General features: G+C 39.2%; 2 protein-coding genes and 1 long non-coding RNA gene across 5 annotated transcripts in view; 1 reads left to right on the top strand and 2 right to left on the bottom strand.

The window, feature by feature from the left end:
• The window catches only part of TNFAIP8 (TNF alpha induced protein 8), a 79,711-nt gene extending 79,385 nt beyond the window's left edge, over positions 1 to 326 (bottom strand). Inside the window, exon 1 of the mRNA XM_045021748.1 lies at positions 101 to 326. Within this exon, the coding sequence (XP_044877683.1) occupies positions 101 to 251 (151 nt within the window). The 5' untranslated portion in view covers positions 252 to 326. The remainder of the gene's footprint in view (positions 1 to 100) is intronic.
• LOC123373014 lies at positions 318 to 10,579 on the top strand. 2 transcript variants are annotated; one of them, XR_006580518.1, is made up of 3 exons: positions 318 to 608; positions 3,076 to 3,142; positions 10,451 to 10,579. It is a non-coding gene; the product is annotated as an uncharacterized LOC123373014 (long non-coding RNA). The 2 variants fall into 2 exon arrangements; XR_006580517.1 differs by lacking the exon at positions 318 to 608 and adding an exon at positions 2,768 to 2,818.
• The window catches only part of DMXL1 (Dmx like 1), a 146,339-nt gene continuing 133,042 nt past the window's right edge, over positions 7,952 to 21,248 (bottom strand). For both annotated transcript variants that reach the window (XM_045021744.1, XM_045021745.1), the window contains 9 exons: positions 20,641 to 20,762; positions 20,364 to 20,505; positions 18,376 to 18,436; positions 17,792 to 17,919; positions 16,550 to 16,642; positions 16,013 to 16,104; positions 14,852 to 14,904; positions 10,966 to 11,183; positions 7,952 to 10,586 (listed from right to left, as the gene is read on the bottom strand). In XM_045021744.1, coding sequence (XP_044877679.1) covers positions 10,362 to 10,586; positions 10,966 to 11,183; positions 14,852 to 14,904; positions 16,013 to 16,104; positions 16,550 to 16,642; positions 17,792 to 17,919; positions 18,376 to 18,436; positions 20,364 to 20,505; positions 20,641 to 20,762 — 1,134 coding nt within the window. In that variant the 3' untranslated portion in view covers positions 7,952 to 10,361. The remainder of the gene's footprint in view (positions 10,587 to 10,965; positions 11,184 to 14,851; positions 14,905 to 16,012; positions 16,105 to 16,549; positions 16,643 to 17,791; positions 17,920 to 18,375; positions 18,437 to 20,363; positions 20,506 to 20,640; positions 20,763 to 21,248) is intronic.

The raw sequence follows: 21,248 nt of genomic DNA, 5'->3' as shown, positions 1-21,248 counted from the left end.
GTAGCGCGGGGGGCAGGGAAGGTCTTGGCGTCCCGGAAACTCCCCCCCTCCCCTCCCCTCCCCTCCCCTCCCAGCGAGCTGCCCCGCGAGCTCTCCTTGCCTGGGAGCTGCTCTGCCTGCCCCAGTCTGCTCGGTACTTTCCCGTCCGTAGCGCTCCCCAGTGCAGGTGCGAAGCCGTAGCGGCGCTCAGCCCCGGCAGCGTGCATCGTTACGGCGGTGCGCTCTCTAGTTTGGGAATGTAATTGTGTCATGGAATTACATTCACTAAAAGTTACAGTTCAGCTGAAGTCTGGCCTGTGCTTCAGCTCTTCACTTCTCCTCTCCTTGCAAGAATTCCAAATGACCCTACCAGGACCAGTAAGAAAACAGGCTATTATAAGAATAGCAGGTGATACTGGTTTGTGGCGCAGTTAAACTCTGGTCACAGCTCAGCGTTCCTCCTCGTTTCAATGATGCTCCTGGCGTCCCTCAAAGATCGTTGTAATATTACCAATAAAAAGAACTGTATTCACATCTTCATTGCACACCTTTTGTCCCGCATTCAATAGAGAATTACACAAGCAAAAACAAAAAAATAACTCTGGGAGTGACACTGAATACAGCATCAGGTACAAAAGCTAACAGATTTTGAAATTTTACAAATATTGAACGATTTTTTAAAAAAATTCTTTTTTCCTCTCCACCTGTGCACATGCTCATAGCTGTCAGGTTTGAATGATCTGACTGCTGTATAGGTTCCCATTCCTTTAATTTGGAACTGCTTTAACAAAAACACTTTCCCTACTAAAGATAGGGGGTGAAACTGAGTCCACGGGATATGAGTTTATGAAGAGTGTCAGTTAACAAGCAGAGCTACTAACTTGAGAAACAGGTTCTAAAGGTGTTCAGAGTAAATACATATTAAATTTCTGAAAATGAACATGAATTACATTTATCCTTATATATTAAATGGAGGGGAAAATACAAGGCATGTTTTCTAGTGTTTCTAGAGCTATATGTGATATCCTCAAGGTCATGAGTTATAGGTTAAACTTGTGATTTGGTTGTAAGTCTATGGGAAATTCCCTTTAGAATTGGATATGAAATCACCTCAGTACATAAGTAAGTAAATAAGTCCATTGTCCAAATTATACTAATAAGACCACTCTTCATTGACATGGTTCAGTCATTAAGACCAGGATACAGTCCACCCAACAGAGCAGATGTCACAGGCAAATTGCTGGATAAAGTGTATGAAAGAGAAATTGAGCAGTGTGCAAAAGGTCTAGAGTGTAAAATTGTTAACCAGAGTCTTGATGGGTGGAGCAATGTCCTCAATGATCCTGTTGTATGTACTTATGTGACAACAGAAGAAGGGAATGTCTTCCTTACAGAAACAATTGATACATCAGGAAATGCACATACAGCAGAATACTTACTAGAAGTAGCAGTACAAGCTAGAACAAACTGAATTTTTTTTTCAAATGTCTAGTATGCAGCTTGGTCACAAACAATGCTGCAAATGTATCCAAGATAAGAAGAAATTATTTAGAAGAGAGTGAAGAGTCTCCCAGGCTAATAACACACGGTTGCAGTGCTCATTTGCTGCACCTCCTCGCCAAAGACTTCAGTGTTCCAGAAATAAAGGCTAATGTAGCTGAAATTGCAAAATACTTCCGTAACAACCACTTTGCAGCAGCTGCTCTGAAAAAAAGAGGGAGGAACCAAGCTAACTCTCCCACAAGATGTGCAATGGAACTCAGTAGTGGACTGTTTTGAGCACTGTATCAAGAACTGGCCTAATCTGATGACAGTTTGTGAACAAAATCGTGAAAAAATAGATGGCACTGTCACAGCCAAAGTTCTCAACATTGGGATTAAGAGAAATGTTGAATACATGCTGAGTACCCTGAAGCCTATTTCTGGAGCCTTGAACAAAATGCAGATAAATAGCTGTTTTATTGCTGATGCTGTTGAAATTTGGAAGGAACTGAGTGAGATCTTAAAAGTTAAATTACAAGCATTAAAAAAACGAATAGGACAAGCTCTATCTCCAGCTCATTTTCTTGCAAATGGTCTCAATACTCAGTACCAGGGTCAAACCTTACCTACTGAAGAAGAGGAGTTGGCTATGGCATGGACGTCCAGCAATCATCCCTCCATAATGCCAACTATAATAAACTTTAGAGCTAAGAAATATATGTTTGCTGATGATGTTTTAAAGAAAGTCACACCAGGGAACTGGAAGTCACTTCAACACTTGGAATCAGAGACTGTTGAAGTGGTAATCTCACTTTTAACAACAGTAGCTGCTTCTGCTGGAATAGAAAGAATATTTTCTTCCTTTGGACTAATTCATTCCAAATTGAGAGATCGTTTGGGACCTGAAAAAAACAGGAAAGCTTATTTTTCTTTTCCAGATTATGGACAAACAGGAAAATGAAGGTGAAGACAACTGAGTTAGCTGCAGAAGCCAATATTTTAAGTTTCTCATATTGACCTGACTGATAGTCGTTTTAATTTTTGTTTTTTTAAAATAAAATCATTTCATTTAATGATTTTAGTTAAAAACATATTTAACAAAAACTTGAATGTTTATATTCAAAAATTCATATGCTTGTTTTGTTAAAATATTCTGTGTTTGCTGTTTAAGAAAAAAATCCAGAATACATAACGTTGTTGTTTTAGTTAAATAAAACAATTTAAATGTCTGTCTGGCGATGTTCTCCTCCTAATACAGCATGGCAAGAAAATCCTCCAAATATTAGTGATTAACCTGTTGAATTGGAGACAGTTCACCTCCCAGTGACTTCATAAAGATCTGCTTCAATTACCTTTGGTAAATGAAATAACCAATCATTCTTTTTCTGATATAGCTGTAAAAGTAATCTGAAAAGTTTTCAAAATAAATCATTTAAAATGTATAGTATATACCTTCTAAAAATGAAACCTACATCTATGAAGAATATGTATTAAGGTTATAACAACCAACAAGAATACACTTTTATGTAGAAATCCATGATTAAATTGAGTCTTCCTGACTAGTGATTTAAATCAAATCCTCCCTGCAAGCTGTTCTTTTATTTTGTCTTGCAGCTGAACTGTGGCAATGCCTGGCGCCTTCTGACAGAACCTTCTTAGTTCCATGCTCAGAGAAGGCAAGGTGAGTCTTTCACCATGGCCCTTTCTCCTTCAGGTTTCCCATCCCCTGTGGTTGCTGGAGTACAGACTTTCCCCTACTGCGTTTTGCCTCACGTATGAGCAGTTGCCCAAGCAAAGCCCATGGTTCTTCCCTGATGGTCAAGTGGTGAGCGTTTGGTGCTCTCAGCACCATGGCCATGGGCTCAGTTCATGGTCAAGGGCCCTGCTTTGGTGCCTTTGCCAAGACTGATCTTTGGAGGCTGCTTTCATCCTCAGACAGGTGTTTTGAATGCAGCAAGTTCTAGTGTCTTGTCATAGAACCATGGGGTTAGATGGGATCACATCTAGTCTAACCCCCTGCCAAGATGTAGAATTTGTTGGGCCAAAACTATCCAAGACAGAAAACTTCCAGCTTCCACAACCTCTTGTTTTTCCCTTTCAGGTCTCCTCCCCCGCCTCTTTTTTTTTTCTTTCCTTTTTCTTCTTCTGTTCCATATTCTTTGCATCCTCTTTCAAACTCCAATCTCCAGGGCCTGGTCTTGATGGGCTTCTGACCTGTCCTGTGGCCAGTCCCTGTCTTGCCATCTCACTTATATGGTACTCCAGCTTGTGCCAACATTGTGCAGACAGGGAGTTTCTTGCCCCTTTTCCCTGGTCAGAATTTGGTGCTCTCACTGCCATGGAAGGCTTTCACATTGTCCCTCCTCCGCAGGGATGGTAGGGTTGGTTATATGCAGCAAGCATAGTGGGGAGTGGCCAGCTGCAGGGTAGCCAGGAGGGATGTGTCTGCATACAGGACAGTAATGACGCAAGCTGTCCTTGTGTTTTGCCCTGTAGCTGAATTGTGCTGTGCTGTCAGGTGCCAGTGACCCTCAAGATGGCAGGCAGTACCTAGTGACTTCCAGCAGAGCCTCCTTAGCGCAGTCGGCAGTCAGTTTCATAATTTGAAGATCCTGAGTTTGATCCTCAGAGATGGCATAGTCAGTCTTTTGCTATGGCCCTTGCATATTTTGTCACCCCTCTCCCATGGTTGCTGGAGTGCAGGCTTTCCCCTACTGCATTTCGCTTAATGGGGGCCCAGCAGTATGAGCAGCTGCCGTACTGATGCACGTGGGTTCTCCCTGATAGTCTAGGCCAACGTTCTCAAATTTTATTGCACTGCATCCCCATTCTGACCAGAAAAATTACTACATGACCCCAGTGCCCTGTGTTACTCAGAATAGTTAGTATTTTAAATAAAATATGCATTACAAGGCTGTATCTACAAAAAGTAGCCATGAAATATTTTAATTTACAATATAACAACAAGACAATCTTTCTATCCAACAGTAAAAAATAAAAATAAATATGCACCTAATGGGAGGGGTGAGCTTGTATTGATGAACACAAATCCTTGAAGTAGGGCTCTGTGTGGCTGAAGTAAAGATGGAGGTCATCTTCAACAGTGAGGTAGAACCTGTATTTGTTTTTCAGTCAAGTCAGTGCTGAAAAGCCAGCTTCACACTGGTTGGTGGATGAAAATGGCATGAGTGCTTTCAAAGCCGCAGATGACGGATCTGGATAGTCTCCTTGTACAGAAATCCAGAAGTTAGCAATAGATTGCTTAGAAAATCTCAGCAGTGATGTCTTTTCTCAGGAAAAGTCCATTAATGTTTCTTTCACTGTAAGTGACATAACAGCACTTGCAGTCATTTCTGCATTAAAGGGATTTATAATCCATGCCTCTGTTTTCCGATCCTTTTCATGGTAGTACTCCCGAAACTGCTGTTTAAAGCTTTCCAGGAGGCTAATAATAATGGGTTGATTGTGCAAGTCGTGCCTTGGCAAGACCGTTTTCATCCCATGTTCTGCTGCAACATGGGTGGCTTAATAGTTGGCATCTGAAGGTAGGGGAGAGCCTTAATAGTACACCTCTGGAGGGTAAGTGGTAGACCATGAGGCTAGAGCAAATTTTCCCATCCACGGGTCAGAAGCCAAGAATGGAGCACCTAGATCAGCCAGAAAGCAACAGCAGGAATGCTCTTCCACAGAATTAGTTGCACTTATTTAAAAAAAAAAAAAGTCTCCCTGTTGGGGCACAGAAAAGCAGATGTGTCCAATTTTACTTCTATTGGCCTAGAATGCCAGATCAGGGCACTCTGCCTCCTGACTGGCTCAGAACTGGGTGTGTGGCTCTGCTTCCACCAATCAGAAGCCAGGCAAGCTTGTCAGCGCACAATGGCAGGAGCCCTGTTTGAATTGCAGATTTGTACTGATGGAACTCTGAATTTCTCCCAAGCAACAGGAAGCCCAAGAAACCTACAGAGGGCTCACTAGGATTGCCCCATGGGAGCTTGACTCTACCCGGGGCCTTACCTGCACTTGACCCCACAATCAGCTAGCCATCTGCACTGATGGAGATGAGGTCATAAGCAATCATAGCATTTTATTAACCCCAGTTGGCCATAGTGATGTGGTTAGTGATCAGGCTTTGTTGCTTTCTCCAACACAACTTAGGTTTGATTCTTGGTCATGGAAACCTCTTACCTTGTTGCCTCTGGCAGTGCTACTTCTTGGAGGCTGTTTTGAACTTAGCATACTCTAGTTTCTTGTTTTTTCCCTGTAATTTTCTTTGTTCCCATGCTCCCTTCCAACTTCCAGGGGTTCATCTCGCTGGGTCTTTGATTTGTCCTCTGGCCTACCCCACCCCCACACATATGTTCCTTCACCTCATGTTGTGCAGAGATGGTGACTCATGCCTTTTCTCCCTGCTGGTCCAGTGAGCCGGCAATAACATTGGTATGACATGTTAGATTTCATAACAGAATGAAGTGGAAGTTTTTTTTTTTTTTTGTTCAGGATGCATATGCTAGCAGATAATCAGCGGGGAGTGGAAGAAAGGGTAAGAAAGTTGAGAATGAATTTTTGGAAATCCATGCTTGCCCCCACACATGTGAAATAGGAGGAATAATTTATTCTGTGCTTCTGTATTGTCTGTTAGTCATGGTTCTCAAACTGTTCTACAAATAAAACCTTTATAGAAGTGGAATCTATTGCTGAGAGGTTGAGCATACCTCAAGTGTACTAAATTTTGGAGGAAAGGCCGTTGCTGTTAAGCAGGGGTTCTTAAACTGGGGGTCTGGGCCCCTCAGGGGGTCACAAGTTAGTATGGGGGGGCATCGTGAACTGTCAGCCTCCACCCCAAACCCTGCTTTGCCTCCAGCATTTATAATGGTGTTAAATATATTAACTGTTTTTAATTTTTAAGGGAGTCAACACTCAAGCTTGCTATGTGAAAGGCATCACTAGTACAAAAGTTTGAGAATCACTGCTGTAAAGTTACCTACACTGCCAACAAACTTGGTGTCTCTATTTATTGGGTAATTACCTCAGAATTAAATAACTTTAATAGTTATTTACACTTCAGGAATGAATCTCACATCAGTTGAAGTCTCCTGCATCAATGTTATGTCATTTTGGGAATCTTCTGATGATCTACATTTGGACTGTTGCAGGTTGAAAGGCATGACTGTGGGGGAGGAGGAGAGTGGATAGTAGAAAGAAGTCAGTGCAGTAATAGACCAAGCGCGTGAAAAAGTGGGAGAGAAAAAAAGACAGATATACAGAATAGGGACAGATGGTGAGACGCATTGTGGCAATGTACAAGGAAAATAAAAATTATAAAAAAACCCAAATATTTTTATAGAGTTAATATGAGCAAAAGAGAAAATCAGTATCAAGTTACAAACAAAAATGGATTTTAGAGCAAGAAGAAGAAAGGGAGGAAGAAGGTGTTTTTTATTTTTTAGAAAGTTATTTGTTCAATGTGCTGAACCTGTGATTTAGCAGTGGCCTGGCTATTTCTAGTAAAAATTAAATATTTAGTCTCCTACCCTTTGACCATGCTCCAGGTTTGACCCTGTGCCCTTTGAACACTGTTACCCTCTTTTTATAAGGATTGCCAGGTACAGTATAATTTGCAGTTTCCTTTATACGTAGAATAAGATGAAGGTGGTACATAACTTTTAAAATTCAAGGGCACCCCAATATTTGCTGAATATTGTTTTAAGTATTAATTTCCTATAATTAGCAGCTAAGTTTCCTAAAATGCAGAACAAGAAAATCTCTTGCATGCCACGTTAATGTATAATAAATACAAATGTCCTTCAGACAGCATCTTTTGCTCTATAGGTATGCAGCTTCAGCTAATGGTTTTCTATTTTACATGTGACCTCATCTGAGGATGTGGGTAGATAATCAAGAGGGTTTTGGCTTCCAAATCAATTAGAAAGGCAGTAGTGCCAAACTACTTGGGATCATGAAACTGAGAACTGGCTTGGCTAGCAACATGAGGATGTGATCCCGTTAAGTACTGCAATTCACACCCTAACTTTAAAAAATTGATCCCACACTTCTGACTTAAAATTGACTGACTTTAAAATGACACCTATATTAACTAAATACAGAAACATGACTTTTTTGCTTCATTTGTGCAGGTGACAGTGCTTAAGTTTCCTGTTGATTAGGTTCCTTACAAAGCCACAAGAGAAAAATTGAAAAAGTGATTGTAAAAGCACAAAAATTAGCAAATGTGTGTGTGTGTCTCTCTCTCTCTCTCTCTCTCAAGGCCAAAAGTAGTAGCCAAAACTGCTTTTAACTCAATTTTTCATAGTGACTAGATTTTAAGTTGACAGTGTCCCTTTTAAAAAGGCACAAATACAACAAAAGACAACTCACTTTGATTGTTACTAACACACACACACAAAAAAATTACTTATTGAAATCGTCAGATATCAAGAAACATACAAGAGTAAAAATGTATGATTTATAAAAAGTAGCAGCAACAATGGCATTCTAAAAGGTTGAATCTCTGCATGGTCTTTTATTTTAAAGATTATGCATCTGTGGTAAATACATCATATTTTTACATAATTTAATTTTATTATGTTATGATAATTATAAACTTCATTGAAAAGACTCATTTGTTCCCAGACATTGCTTTTCCGGTATAAGCACATAGGTTTGCCTAGTAAACTGAAGGAAAAAAGTGCAGTTCTGCTCAGAAAGATGACTAAAATGATAGTGAAGTTCAACATCTGAATGACTTCCATATCAAATCTGCTCAGTTTACAAATGAAAGGATGGCTTTCCCAAATTGCCAGTGCACTAAACTGAGCTGGGAATCTGAAAAGTTAAATTACATTATCCTGGTTTGCAATTAACTAAAGTTCTGAAAATGAAATTTAGGCCCGAATGGTGCAAATACTTAATTATGAACAGTTGAGTAAAATTATTCACATGACTAAGCATTTACAAGATCGGGTTTTAATTGTGTTAATGCATGAGCCACTGATAGCTATGTGGGCTTTGTGATGCTAACAGGAATAAGTATTACCAATATATTGGTCAGTAAGCAGATACAATAATGCACATAGATCTACAGAGTAAAATGGTGCCATTTTAAGTCAGCCACTTCTCTGTTCTGTCACTGTACTGTAAACTCAGTGTCAGTCCATGAACAAAATGTTAGTGAAACTTTAATTATTCTTCCTCATATTAAACAGCTGTAGCAATTCTTTGAAATGCTGCCACAGGTTTCTCCTTAGCACAAAAAAAAAATCACTGTATTGCACAATTTGTAAGTGCAGGTTATGTACATAAAAACCATCTTAGTGTTCACATGGCAATTTGCTAAACATACATTTAAAACTATAATACAATTTACAAAATCTTTTTAAACAATTCTACTCTTAAAAGTATCCTGAGAATATTACAAAGCTTATTTTACAAGCCCTTCATTTCTGTGCTTTGTTTATTTCCTCAGTTGGACAAGTTTATTTGACATGAAATATTGTTGCTGTATTTTACAATGTATCTTTTAACAAAACAGTATACCATTTTCATTTGAGTAACTGATCAGCCTGGTATCTAGCCTAATTATAAATCAAGCTTTCTACGTTTTTGAAATAGGTCAGGAAAAGTAACGTAAAATAATGTCAGAAACAGTTTTAGCTTGTTAAAAAAGATTCAAAGGCTTTGTGCATTTTTAATATTTTGGTCAGATATTTAGGTTATGCTGTTTTACATTTTGGCAAAAAAGAAAAAGCTCCAAACACCTTCAATACATTTTTCTTTGATTTTTTATATAATTTGTAATTCTACAATATATTTTATACAACTAAGGTCATAAAGTACTTACTTCACTCTTGTATTTTTATTTGCTTTCTTCTTTTTAAAGGTGCTTAGAAAGATAGACACAAGTACTGGAAACAAATTCAGCATATTTTGGCTAAATACAAAAGTCTCACTGGAAAAAATGTAAAATATTTCAGTTGCTTCCTCTCTTTACAGTTACTTAAATAAATACCCTTTATCTAAAGATAAATTCTAATTCCTTATCCTATGCAACACCTGTCTGTAGTTTGTCTTGTCAAGATTAAAGCTTCACACATTCTTTTTACACAGTTTTATTAGGAAGATATCCATGTATTTGCATATTTTGAAAAGGGGGAGTTCAGGGTTTAAAATATAGGCTTTTTTAAAGGTAAGTGCCATTCTGCTGACAAGGTTTCAAGCTACAGCATAGAAAACCCAAGTTATGGAATATCCTTCAGTTTCTTATACCATAGGTGAGTGAAAAAGGGCTTAGGTGAGTTGTGGAGGTAACCAGCTTGGATTCCACAAATGGGAGGGTGGTTCATCATATCAGTGTCCCATGGGCCAGTTCCTTCTGTGGGATAAGCACCTGCTTCAGAGGCAGAGGTTTGCTTATTTTCTAGACAGGGGCAAACACTTATTCATGGCTGCCAACGAGTAAAATTTTGTAGAAACACAGTTGTGGTTGTCAGAGTAAAGGGGAATCATGATATAAGGTTTCCATCTAGATCTGGCTTAGGAGAAGGCCAGGTGTTCAGTGTGAGAAAAGCCTATGCTCTGAACAGAGGAGAGGTTACCACAAAAGGGGGGGGGAGGTGGGGAACCATTTCAGCAACATATTGTGTGTGTATACACATTATAAATATATATAATATATATTTTACAGCGTCAGCTATGATTCCTACATTAGGCAATATAATCCAAATCTGAAGGACCTTGTTAATCTTTAAGGCATCATGGATTTAAACTCCAGGAAATAAATATGAACACAGAAAAGCAAAAATCTTTGTGGCACCAATTGTAAAACTATCATTGGTACATGACATTTGTTGGCATTTCGATGAAAAATATCATCAGAAAAGTTACACACAGTATTGACAAAAATATCAGAGCATAAATTTCACTTCATTTTTCAACACTTCATTTACTGGGCTAAATTGATCAGGCAAGATTCTCATTTTTACTGTTCCATCAGCTCCACAGGAGAATATGTGATTTGCTGGTCCTGTCTCAATCTGCATGACCCCTGTCCCAATGTTTCTGAAGATTGACTGTCGAGCATGCTCATTGATGAAAGTGTGAAGAAGATTAAAGGTAGATAAACTCCATACCTGAAAATTATTAAAACAAATAATCAGTAATGTTTATGCTTTCTCAACTCACTGAAAATTATTAATGAAAACTCAGGCCACCTAGCTTGATCAGATGTTTCATACTTGGTCTTTATTTTCAATCACTAATATTATCATAAAAAATACTTAACTATAAAAAAGCCATTAAGGTAACATCAAGGTTCACAGATAAACACTGAAGTCAGGAAGTACAAAAGTTAAGGCTCATCACAGTATTTTAGAAGTTAAGACCTACTGAATGATCCATTTCCCTGGCAATGCAAAATTCTAGTTTAGTATTTTTAAAAGGCATTAGAATTTTGCAAACACTTAGTATGAAAACATTATACAATGCCTTGTCCCACCAAATTAAAGTTACCTTTATATTGCCTTCTGCCGATCCTGTTACAAAGTATTCTTCTGCAGGATCCACAGCAATTGCTTTAACAGGAGAATCATGACTCTGGAATAGCTGTCGTTGTTGCTTTTGGCGAAGATCAAGTATACAAGTAAAGCCTTTTCTGCCTCCTGATATTAAAAGCTGATGTTTTGGAGCATATGCTAGCACAGTTGCCCCACTATCATGACAGATAAAAGCTAAAATACAAAATAAAGGATGTTAGAGAATGTAAGACGTCAGCTTTAGCCTCCTCTTCAGCGCTAACGGTTTAACACAGTACCAACAGGAATACAGGCTACTGAATTAGATGGAGCAATGATCTGATCCAGCATAACAATTCCTATCTATGATAGTGGCCAGTTCCAGATACTTCTGAGAAAGGCACAAGAAACCCTGCAGTACACAGTTAAGAAATAACCTGCCCACAGGGAACATCTCTCTCTTATCTTGTCTAAAAAAGCAGCAAAGAATCCTGTGGCACCTTATAGACTAACAGACGTTTTGCAGCATGAGCTTTCGTGGGTGAATACCCACTTCTTCAGATGCAAGTGAAGAAGTGCATCTGAAGAAGTGGGTATTCACCCACGAAAGCTCATGCTGCAAAACGTCTGTTAGTCTATAAGGTGCCACAGGATTCTTTGCTGCTTTTACAGAACCAGACTAACACGGCTACCCCTCTGATACTTATCTTGTCTAGTTATAGATTGTCTCATGTCCTGAAGCATGAGGGTTTCCTCTCTCCCCAAAAAATCTTTTTAATCCTTGCTAGTGTAATGCTAGATGTTATCGATATAAATGTCTAATCTTTCTTTCAATTCTGTTAAACTCAGTCTCAGTGATATCTTGTGACAATGAGTTCTACAGACTACTTGTGCATTGTGTTAAAGGTATTTCCTTTAATTATTTTACATCTGCTGCCTTTCAGTTTCCTTGAATGTTGTTCCTGTTCTTTAGTAACTAGAATCAGCAAACAGAGGTGCTTGAACCTTATCAGGACTGCAGTAGGAGAAGAAAAATGACAGTAATCAGTAGAGCTGGCCAAAACTCTGAATGTCTGTTTCATGGAGCAAAAACCAGTTTTCTGAAATTTCCAGCAGACCAGAGATTCTGAACAATTTCATTTCAGAAACACCAAAAGATGCTGTTTCTGAAATAACATATGCTCCCCAGGTTCCCTGGCAGCTGCTGAAAGAAACTGAGGTAATTCTTGTCAGCCCATCATTGAATAGCGTTCATGAAACTGACCAATGAAAATGTTACCAAAAAAAAGTTCTTTATCTGTACAGCAACTACCTGGAATTCTTCGAGATTGTGTAGTTCCTTTATGTCGTCACCCCCTATAGGGGTGATAGAGGGAGACCTCCGTCCATCCCTAAAACTATCCTAACTAAAACTTCCTAAAAAGAAGTTTAAAAAAAAAACACCACTATTTACCATTATTTACAGGCAACATGTTAAGGACCACAGCAAATGCTATGGACATTGAAGGGTTCCCTCTCAATAGAAGGATGGCTCAATTTCCTCGGGGAGAGGCTGGCTAGCATAGCAAAGAAACGGGTAAACTAACAGAAAAATGGGAGGGTAAAAAGAAGGAAGATACAAGCACTCAGCACAAAACTGATGTTGAGAACAAAGCTAATCAAGGAAGCAAAGGATATGAAGAGGAACTCCTGAATTGCCTATACACCAATGCTAGGAACCTGGGTAAAAGAAACAAAAGGAATTAGAATTGCTCATTTATGAGACAAATTTCATCTAATTGTTATTACTGAAACCTGGTGGGCTGATTTGCACTATTGGAGTGTTAAATAGGTTATAATGTTCTCTTTAAGAGGAATTGAGTGGGAATGGCACTCTCTCAAAATGTCATTACCTGTTTAAGTCACTGATAACTCAGAAGAAAATTATTTTGAATGCTAATAGATCAATGTCCTAACAGAAAACATACAAGGTGGGGTATTAGTGTCTGCTACAGACCACCAAATCACACTAGGGAACAGGATGACCGCCTTCTTACACACCTATCTATATAGGAGATAAATAAATTAGATATGGGGAAAAATATATGATCACAGAAGGCTTCAATTTGATTGACATATGTTGGAGGTCTCACGCTGCCAGTACTAAAACATCCTTGGAACGTCTAAATATCATAGTTGACACATTCCTACTTCAAAAAATATTACAACCAACAATACATAGTTGGAGACCTCTGGGCTTCTCTATATTGGGAAGTTACATAACATTAATTAACAGATTCTAACATAATAAAACACTCTGTACACATTGTCATGTCATGTCAGTTGGTGACAATTTATCTATGCCGAGTGTTAGGTTAAGTTGGACAGAGTGTTAGTTAGAATGTAGATGTAGTTTTCCTGTATAGAGTAGGCCTAAAGAATTGATCAGATCTCAAGGTCCAGGTACTCAGGTGTTTGTACTGACATCCACAGTAGCAGGTTTTTCAACTCTTACAATCTCTTAAGGAAACTCATAGCGATTTACATTGAAACATTCAAACTTGTCTTAAGCTACTACTTCAGGGACCGACAAGAAACTGGTTATTCAAAGAAGGTAATTTTCTAACAGATGGAGATAATTGTAGTCCATAAGATGATCTCAAAAGCGATGTGGTTCCTACTAAGTGTGACAATAACGCACAGTGTTCACTGTGCACTGACTAGTAGTAGCAATCATCTTGATATTCCATGCACAATAAGTAAGGCTGCAAATCTGTCATGGAGGTCATGGATTCCGTGACTTTCCAGGACCTTTGTGACGTCTGCAGCAGCTGATGCAGCTGACCCAAGGGCCGCCTGAGGAGCTCGGGCAGACCCTGGGCCAGCCGCACCCACCGCTGCAGGGGCAGTCTCGGGCTACTGCGACCCCCTCTCCTCCCGTAGCAGCAGGAGTTTGGGTGTGGGAGGGGGCTCAGGCCTGGGGCAGGGGCTGAGGGATCTGGGCAGCACTTACCTTGGGGGGGGAGGAGAGGGGGCAAGGGCTCCCTGGAAGCAGCAACATGTCCCTCATCTCCTAGGCGGAGGCATGGCCAGGCAGCTCTGTGCACTGCCTCTGCCTGCAGATGCCGCCCCCACAGCTCTCATTGGCTGCGGTTCCCGGCCAATGGGAGCTGTGGAGCCAGTGCTGGGGTGGGGGCAGTGCACGGAGCTCCATGGCTGTGCCTCTGCCTCAGAGACGAGGGACCTGTAGCTGCTTCTGGGGAGCCTGCCAGCCCTCCTCCCAAGGAGCAGCGTGGGTCCCAGGCTGTGTGTGCTGCCCCCTGCCCCAGTGCACCCAAGTTTAAGTTAGGGGTATATAGTACAAGTCATGGACAGGTCACGGGCCATAATTTTTTGTTTACTGCCTGTGACCAGTCCATAACTGTTACTAAAAATACCCATGACTAAAACATAGCCTTAATAAGTAGGGAGTTGCCGAATCCATCTTGAAGAAAAAAACAAAGCAAGGGAATTGCGTACTGATACCTTCTACTGTCAAGTCACTAAGAGACCTTGCCACACAGGGAGGCAAATCCTTAGGTGGTATAAACTGAAATAGGTCCTATGACTTCAATGATAATTGAAGCTATGGTAATTTATAACAGCTGAGGACCTGCCCCAGTACATAAATATTTTTTAAATCACCATTCATAATTTATTTAGACACTATGGAGAAAGACACTATGATGAAAGACTGTTTATAAACATATTTTGCAACTAATGAAGATATAGGTAATAGTTATGGCTATGGACCATCAAAATTAAGTAAAAACAGTAATTTAAAAATCTTAAAAGAAAACTCCAGAATTATTTATAAATTTAAAACTATTAACTTGAAGTACATTTGTTGTTGTGTTTTTACTTACCATGCATTAAACTATTTGCAGGTGTAACTAAGGTATCCCACAAACATATATTTCTGTAAAAGAAAAAGATATGTTGACCTTTTTAATTTAACTGATTTAACTACTAATGCAGTTTGAAGAGAAAAAGGTAGGTACTTTATATATTTGAAATAGTGCAGCCAAGATCTGAACATTTCACACAACACACTTTTATGCTCAAATACATTAGTAGAATTAAAATGAAAGTTCAGATTGACAAACCCAAAATTACTCACTCATTCAACATTACTTGCATTTGTTTACTGTGTTCTATTATAAAGAACTCCGCTACCATCCTTCCAAAGCCTTATTCTTATCCTAAAAAAATGTGACTAATTAACCACCAGTTAAGATTTTTATTAAATTACAGCAGTGGTTCTCAACTTATTTATCATTGTGGGCTGCATATGCAGCCCACAATGTGTTACCTGGGCTGCAGGGGTCCGGGAGGCAGGGCAGCAGCAGCAGCCCTGACCCCAGATCTGTGTGCGGGCGGCTGCCTGCCCCTGCCCCTGCGGGGGTGGCCGGCAGCCTTGATCTCAGACACCGGCCATGCAGGGCTGGCTGGCAGCCCCAACTCCACCACGCTAGGCAGACCGGACCCCACCACACTGGGCAGCCGGGAACCTGGATCCCACCACACAGGCTGGTCTTTAGCACACAGCTGAGCTGGGCTGCAGCTGTGTGCTAATTTGGCCACATGCAGCCCATGGGCCACTGGTTGAGAACTGCTGAATTATAGATATACATATAACATGAGCACATGAATATTGTACAGTCAACCCACTCATCTTTGTTCTTGCACAGGATTCACATTAATTGAATTTCTCTTGTGGTTGGAGTCTCCTACATGCTGGGTTTGTTTTCTCTATCAGGGTCATGTTTAAAAAAAGTTAAGCTCAAGTTTTGAGCTAGTCCAAGCCTGGACAATCTCTCAAATCTATAAAAATGGTAACACTTACTAAAACATTTGTAAAGAGGGATGAAAGGGCTTCTGTTCTATTTGATGCGACCACATCACAAGTTGGTAGGTGACAATCTTAACTGCCCAAACCCCAAACTACATAGTAGCAAGAAACATTAAAAAACAGTATTATTCATGAATACTTAGCCTCCAACTATGATCTTGGATCAAGTTTTTACCTGTTATCAGTAGCCTGTCCAGCTGTGGCTATCAAAGAGGAGGAACTGATGAAAACAAAATCATTGGCTGTTTTGTTATGACACTGCCACGTCTGGAAAATGACAGTACACAGTTAGGAAGTAGTCATGTAACAAAGCTAGCTTTTATGCTAGCACGAAAGCTTATTTAAAGATAAAAAGTACATTAAAGGTTGTTCTTCAATCAACTAAAAGTGGAGGAATTCATAGTTCAGACTAACTCTATACTTAGTCTACCGATAGTCTTAAATTTTTAACAAAAGTGTTTGACACCTCCAGTGGTATTTGCTTTGCAACCAAAGATAACCAAATCATTTTAGATCTTATTTTGCATTCTCTCTCTTCAAATTAAGAAATATGGTCATGAATTGAGAACCTGTCTGCTAAATTTCAACCAAACAGAAACAAGACAAGGTTAGCTGAAAAAAATCCTAGTGGATTCTTAACTTTTCTGGTGCTGCCAGGAGACCACCTAGTACAAAACAAATGTATGCACTGCAAGTTTACATTTTAGCTTACCAGATATGGTTTGGGTGTGCTTCCAGTAAGTGGGCAACACTTCCAGTTTGTTTGATATAAACATATATATCCATCAGCATCAACAATCCCGAACTGAAGAGAGAAAATGTGTATGTATATTTTTAATACACAATATAATACATGTGCATGCATACTTTGCTAGGCATATTTAAGATAGAGAAATTATATTGCCACCACTTCAGTCCAGTAGATAATAAACAGAAACTTTATCTTCCCAGAAACACTTGTATTGTGTGCCTGGTCTAACTCTGAAAAGCAACTGCACCAGAACCAAACCCAAATCCAACTCTCCCTTGACGCAACACACCAACTAACTTGGATTACAGCATTTTCAAGGCACATGCTATTTCTATTGTCTGTTGTTGTTGTTGTTGTTGTTATGGAAAAGGAGCAGCAGCTGCTAAAGCAGAAAGGATATTTTTAAAATTGATGACTTCTGTTAATAGACATAAAGGCTTGTCTACACTGCCCTGCAGTTTGGAGCTGTCAATAGCAGTGCACACCAACATGCTGCGCTGTAACTCCCCCACCTGGACTCTGCAGGTACAACGGAAAAGGTTCCTAGTTTGCATTAATGTAATCTTCTTGAAGATACTATGTTAATGCAAACTGGGTATCTTAGTTTGCGCCTGCAGAATCCAAATGGGAGAGTTACAGTGCAGCATTTTGGTGCACACTGCTATTCACACTTCAGTAGTCTGAAAATGCAGGGCAGTGTAGATGTAACTGTCTCTTAGAAGTTTTTTTTAACTTAAAAAGTCTTACTGAAGCAGCAGTCCTCAGAACAGTGCTGGAACAATCGTGTTTATACTACAGCTTTTTAAAACAAATGATCAGATATACTCAAGTCCTGTGTACCTGTATCCTAATATACCTTGGTATGTATAATTTATGTTTAGCTTTGCAAATTTAAAAGACACACTGTTCTCAAAGTGTTCTAATTCTGCAATTACGAAGGGGGTTCCAGGGTATATATTCTGGTTCATACTTCAAGCAGATATGCTGTCTGGCCCTCCCTTCCCCCTTTAAAAAGATGTTTGAAAAGTAAATAGCGGAAAAGCAAGGCTTTTGAGAGTCATGCTCTCCAAGGAGTCCAGTATTTTAATGCATTATGTTTGAATACAGTGTTATTTATTGACATAGTGAACCAACAAAGAAGAGCTGTTTATACTGTTTTGCAAAAAAACCAGGAAGTGGGTAGAGAGGATTTCTGTATAATACCTTATTTCCTTGGTGATTGAATCTCATTCGTGTTATCCTTGAGTTGCCACCAGAGCGGAAACATGTGATTTGTTGTGAATGGCCCCATTCAAACATTCTCACACTACCATCTTGAGCACCCGTCAAGTCTGTAATAGAATAATATATCTGAATAACTCTTTCCACATATGTTCTACTATTTGAATAGAAAATCCAAGCTTCATCTAAGGGAAAAAAGATTCTGACAAATAAGGTAAAGTTAAAGTTTCCTATGGTCTTTCAGCAGTATTATAGCAACGACTAGAGGTCTTAAACAGACTAGGGCCCCAGTCTGTCTGCTCTTTTTTTGTTTTACTGCATATTGTAGGTGAAACAGGAATAAATTCCCAATTTGGATCAAGTAAAATAGCATTTGAAGGCCCGTCCTTCCCCAACTTTTTAAAAAGAGCGATAGTTTCATTATATAGAAGGTTCACACAATGTGTGTGTTTTCTAAAATCTTTAATATACTTTTGCTGTTATAAATTAGTAATACATATTGAGAAACAAGGAGAGTTATGAAAGTACTGTAAAAACAATAATATCTGTTAAAACAATGAACTTACAATAAGGTAGAGTTGGATGGGAAGCCATTCTTCTGACATTATTAATAGCCTTCTTGATCAGCTGTTCAATATAAAAGATAATCAAAAAGCGTTCAACTACACAACTAATTAAAAACCTATTGGATTAAATTAGTTATGGGAAATGACTGGTTTCCTTTTGTAAATTCCCACTGAAAACAAAGGCAATACCACTTTTAAAAATGTGTGTGAAAGTGAATGGAAGCTGAAGTTTCTCCCAACACTAATGCTTTAGTTTCTACTTAGTCATTTTATAATTATAGGTTGAAAAAGAATTGGATAGTGTAATTTGTGGCCCTCTGCTGAAGAACAAGTAATATAGTTAGCTCAGATTAAAAAAAAAGGGAGATTTTCAAAAAGACACCTGATGGATTTAGAAGCATAAGCCCATTGACTTGTTCTCCTAAATACACTACCATGCCATTTCAGTCCTTTGCCTCTCTGCCAAGTGATGTGCTGATGGGAGATCTTGCAGACTCCCGGGAGTCCCTTGCTATACATTCTGCCATGAAAACGAAGGAAACGTTCACATTATTTCCCTGCCTCTGATGGAATACACACCTCTCTGCTGTCTTCTCTGGGGTTCATAAAATACTTCTGCAAGAGCACTTTTTGGCATTTGGAATGGACCAAATATCAAATTGCCAGAGTTCTGTATTTTAAAAAGGTGTCCTGAAAAAGGGTACTCAAGATTACCTCTCCGAACACACAAACTCCTCGTGCACAGGATTGTGTCATATAGTGGAAATGAATGCTTGTTGGAGTTCAGCATTAAACTATTAGTAAGACATAATTGCTACCCTGTGTGATGGTGGATATCTGAATGTTTTAACTAGGTGCACTGGCATCAATGTATTTCAGAAAAGCCAAATGGAAGTCACATTTTATTGTTACTACCTATGGGACAGATCTCAACCAGTGAGCTTGGAGGTGAAAGACTCCATGTCTTATCATTCTCGTAAGCCTGAAAGAGGTTATTAAACTAAACTTTCTGTAGAGAATGCATAACGTTGCAGAATTTACTAAAAAGTAGATAACTATGACTATTGATACAGAATTAGGCTGCCTGGCAATTTACAAGATAAAACATTGCCAGTTTATACCAAATTTGATACATAGTTGTAAATACATGTGTTATCTGGTAATTTTTCAGTTGGCCTATGCATTTTCCCCATAAATCCTAGAATCTCTATTCCCCCTCACCCCCAAGTTTAATCCATGCACCCATCCCTCACAGCCTGCCATCCTGCAAAGTGAGATGGGCTAGACAGAACTATTTTTAAAGCTTAGTGATACCACTCCTATATAGACTGAAGGGATCGCTGTAGAATATCACACACACACACACAAAATACGTTCCTTTAAAGTACTGTATGAGTTAGTAAAGTATCTTGCTTGTTTTAAACTAAGGTCAGCCTGGAATAAAGAGGGCCTAAATCAAAACTCCAATATCTACTCTGAACTCCAGATCCAGACATTAACAGGCTACCTTAAAATCTTGGATCAAAACACTCCTGAATGTAGGTGTTAAAAATCTTGATCCATATCCAAATTTATCCACATTTTAGAATGTTCAGGTTCAGTGTTGAGTTTCAGCTCATTAGAGAGAAATTTAAGCTGCAGACTTTTATTTGAACCTGGATGTAGAGTTTTTGTTCAGGTCTCCTATTTCACTCTGAATATATGCTTCTTTCATCATTTGCATAGTTAAGCCATTTAACTATATGTGACCTAAGACAATTTTTTGCCTAGTTAGTTCATCTGAAATCAGTACAGTATCATTAACCCATGAGCATTCGGAGGAAGTGGATGAGGGAGATGCAGCAGTATGCATTCTGTGCTGCCCTGAGCTGTAGAGCATTTTCTGCTCCTCCTTCACTCTGTGCAAGCGTAATCCAGTAACGATGAAAGGCACACAAACCTTAAAGCACTAGAGATATTAAAATGTTATTCTCCGACAAGTGACTTACCACAGATGCACCTCTCCCAGTCTGTGTACTACCAAGCCAAGGCATGTTGATAGGGGTGCCAGGATTGCTGTGTGTATAAGGTGTAGTACCCTGAACATTTGCCAGCTCATCACGAGCATGTATAACCAAGAAGTCATCAGACCTATAAATGCAACATTAGTTACCAGAGTGCTGATTAGACAGATTTTTTAAATAAAGCATTGAATTACTATGGATTAGTTAGTATAACCATAACCGAATTGCAAGAGCTAATCGAATAAAAATGGAATAAATATACCCTTTAGCCTCCACTTCTGTGTCATCATCAACCCAGGTGTAGATTTGTGTAGCTAGAATCCCAGAAACATCTAGTTCTTGAATGTCATGGCTGGAAGCTATTGCAATGCAGTTCCTGTTTGCCTGAAAAAACAGTTACAAAAGAATGAATTTAAAAACAGTTCCCCAGAATGGATCTTTAATTTGACTGTTGTCCTTTTGCTGGTACGATCATTTGTAGACAAACAGAAGACAAACATCTAGCTAGCCAATTTGCAGGTGCACACATTTGTGTGTGCATATCATACAGGTGTCTACATTCTACTGGGTCTACAACTGTGTACAAAAAGTTGCAGTGATGGAGCCGAAATCTCTTCCAAAGTTTGTCCCCTTATGCTTGCCAGGCAAAATTACACATTCATGTTACTGTATTTATAAGCCCCTTCCTCCCAGGAAGCTTGAGTTCCTTCTTACCTGTCTCCTTGTGGGAAGGCTAAACAGGTTACTGTTTAAGTTCTTATACAACAACATTTATAAAACTGCATGCCTTGCAGATGTATCTGAGTGAACACAAAAGTGCTCTCACATTCTCTCTTCCTCCCACCCCCTTCTCTCTATACAGTAGAGCTC

Source organism: Mauremys mutica, chromosome 6, assembly GCF_020497125.1.
Source record: "Mauremys mutica isolate MM-2020 ecotype Southern chromosome 6, ASM2049712v1, whole genome shotgun sequence".
Classification (NCBI taxonomy): Eukaryota; Metazoa; Chordata; order Testudines; family Geoemydidae; genus Mauremys; species Mauremys mutica.
The sequence above is the reverse complement of the archived record's forward strand: the minus strand, read 5'-3'. Positions and strand labels throughout refer to the sequence as shown.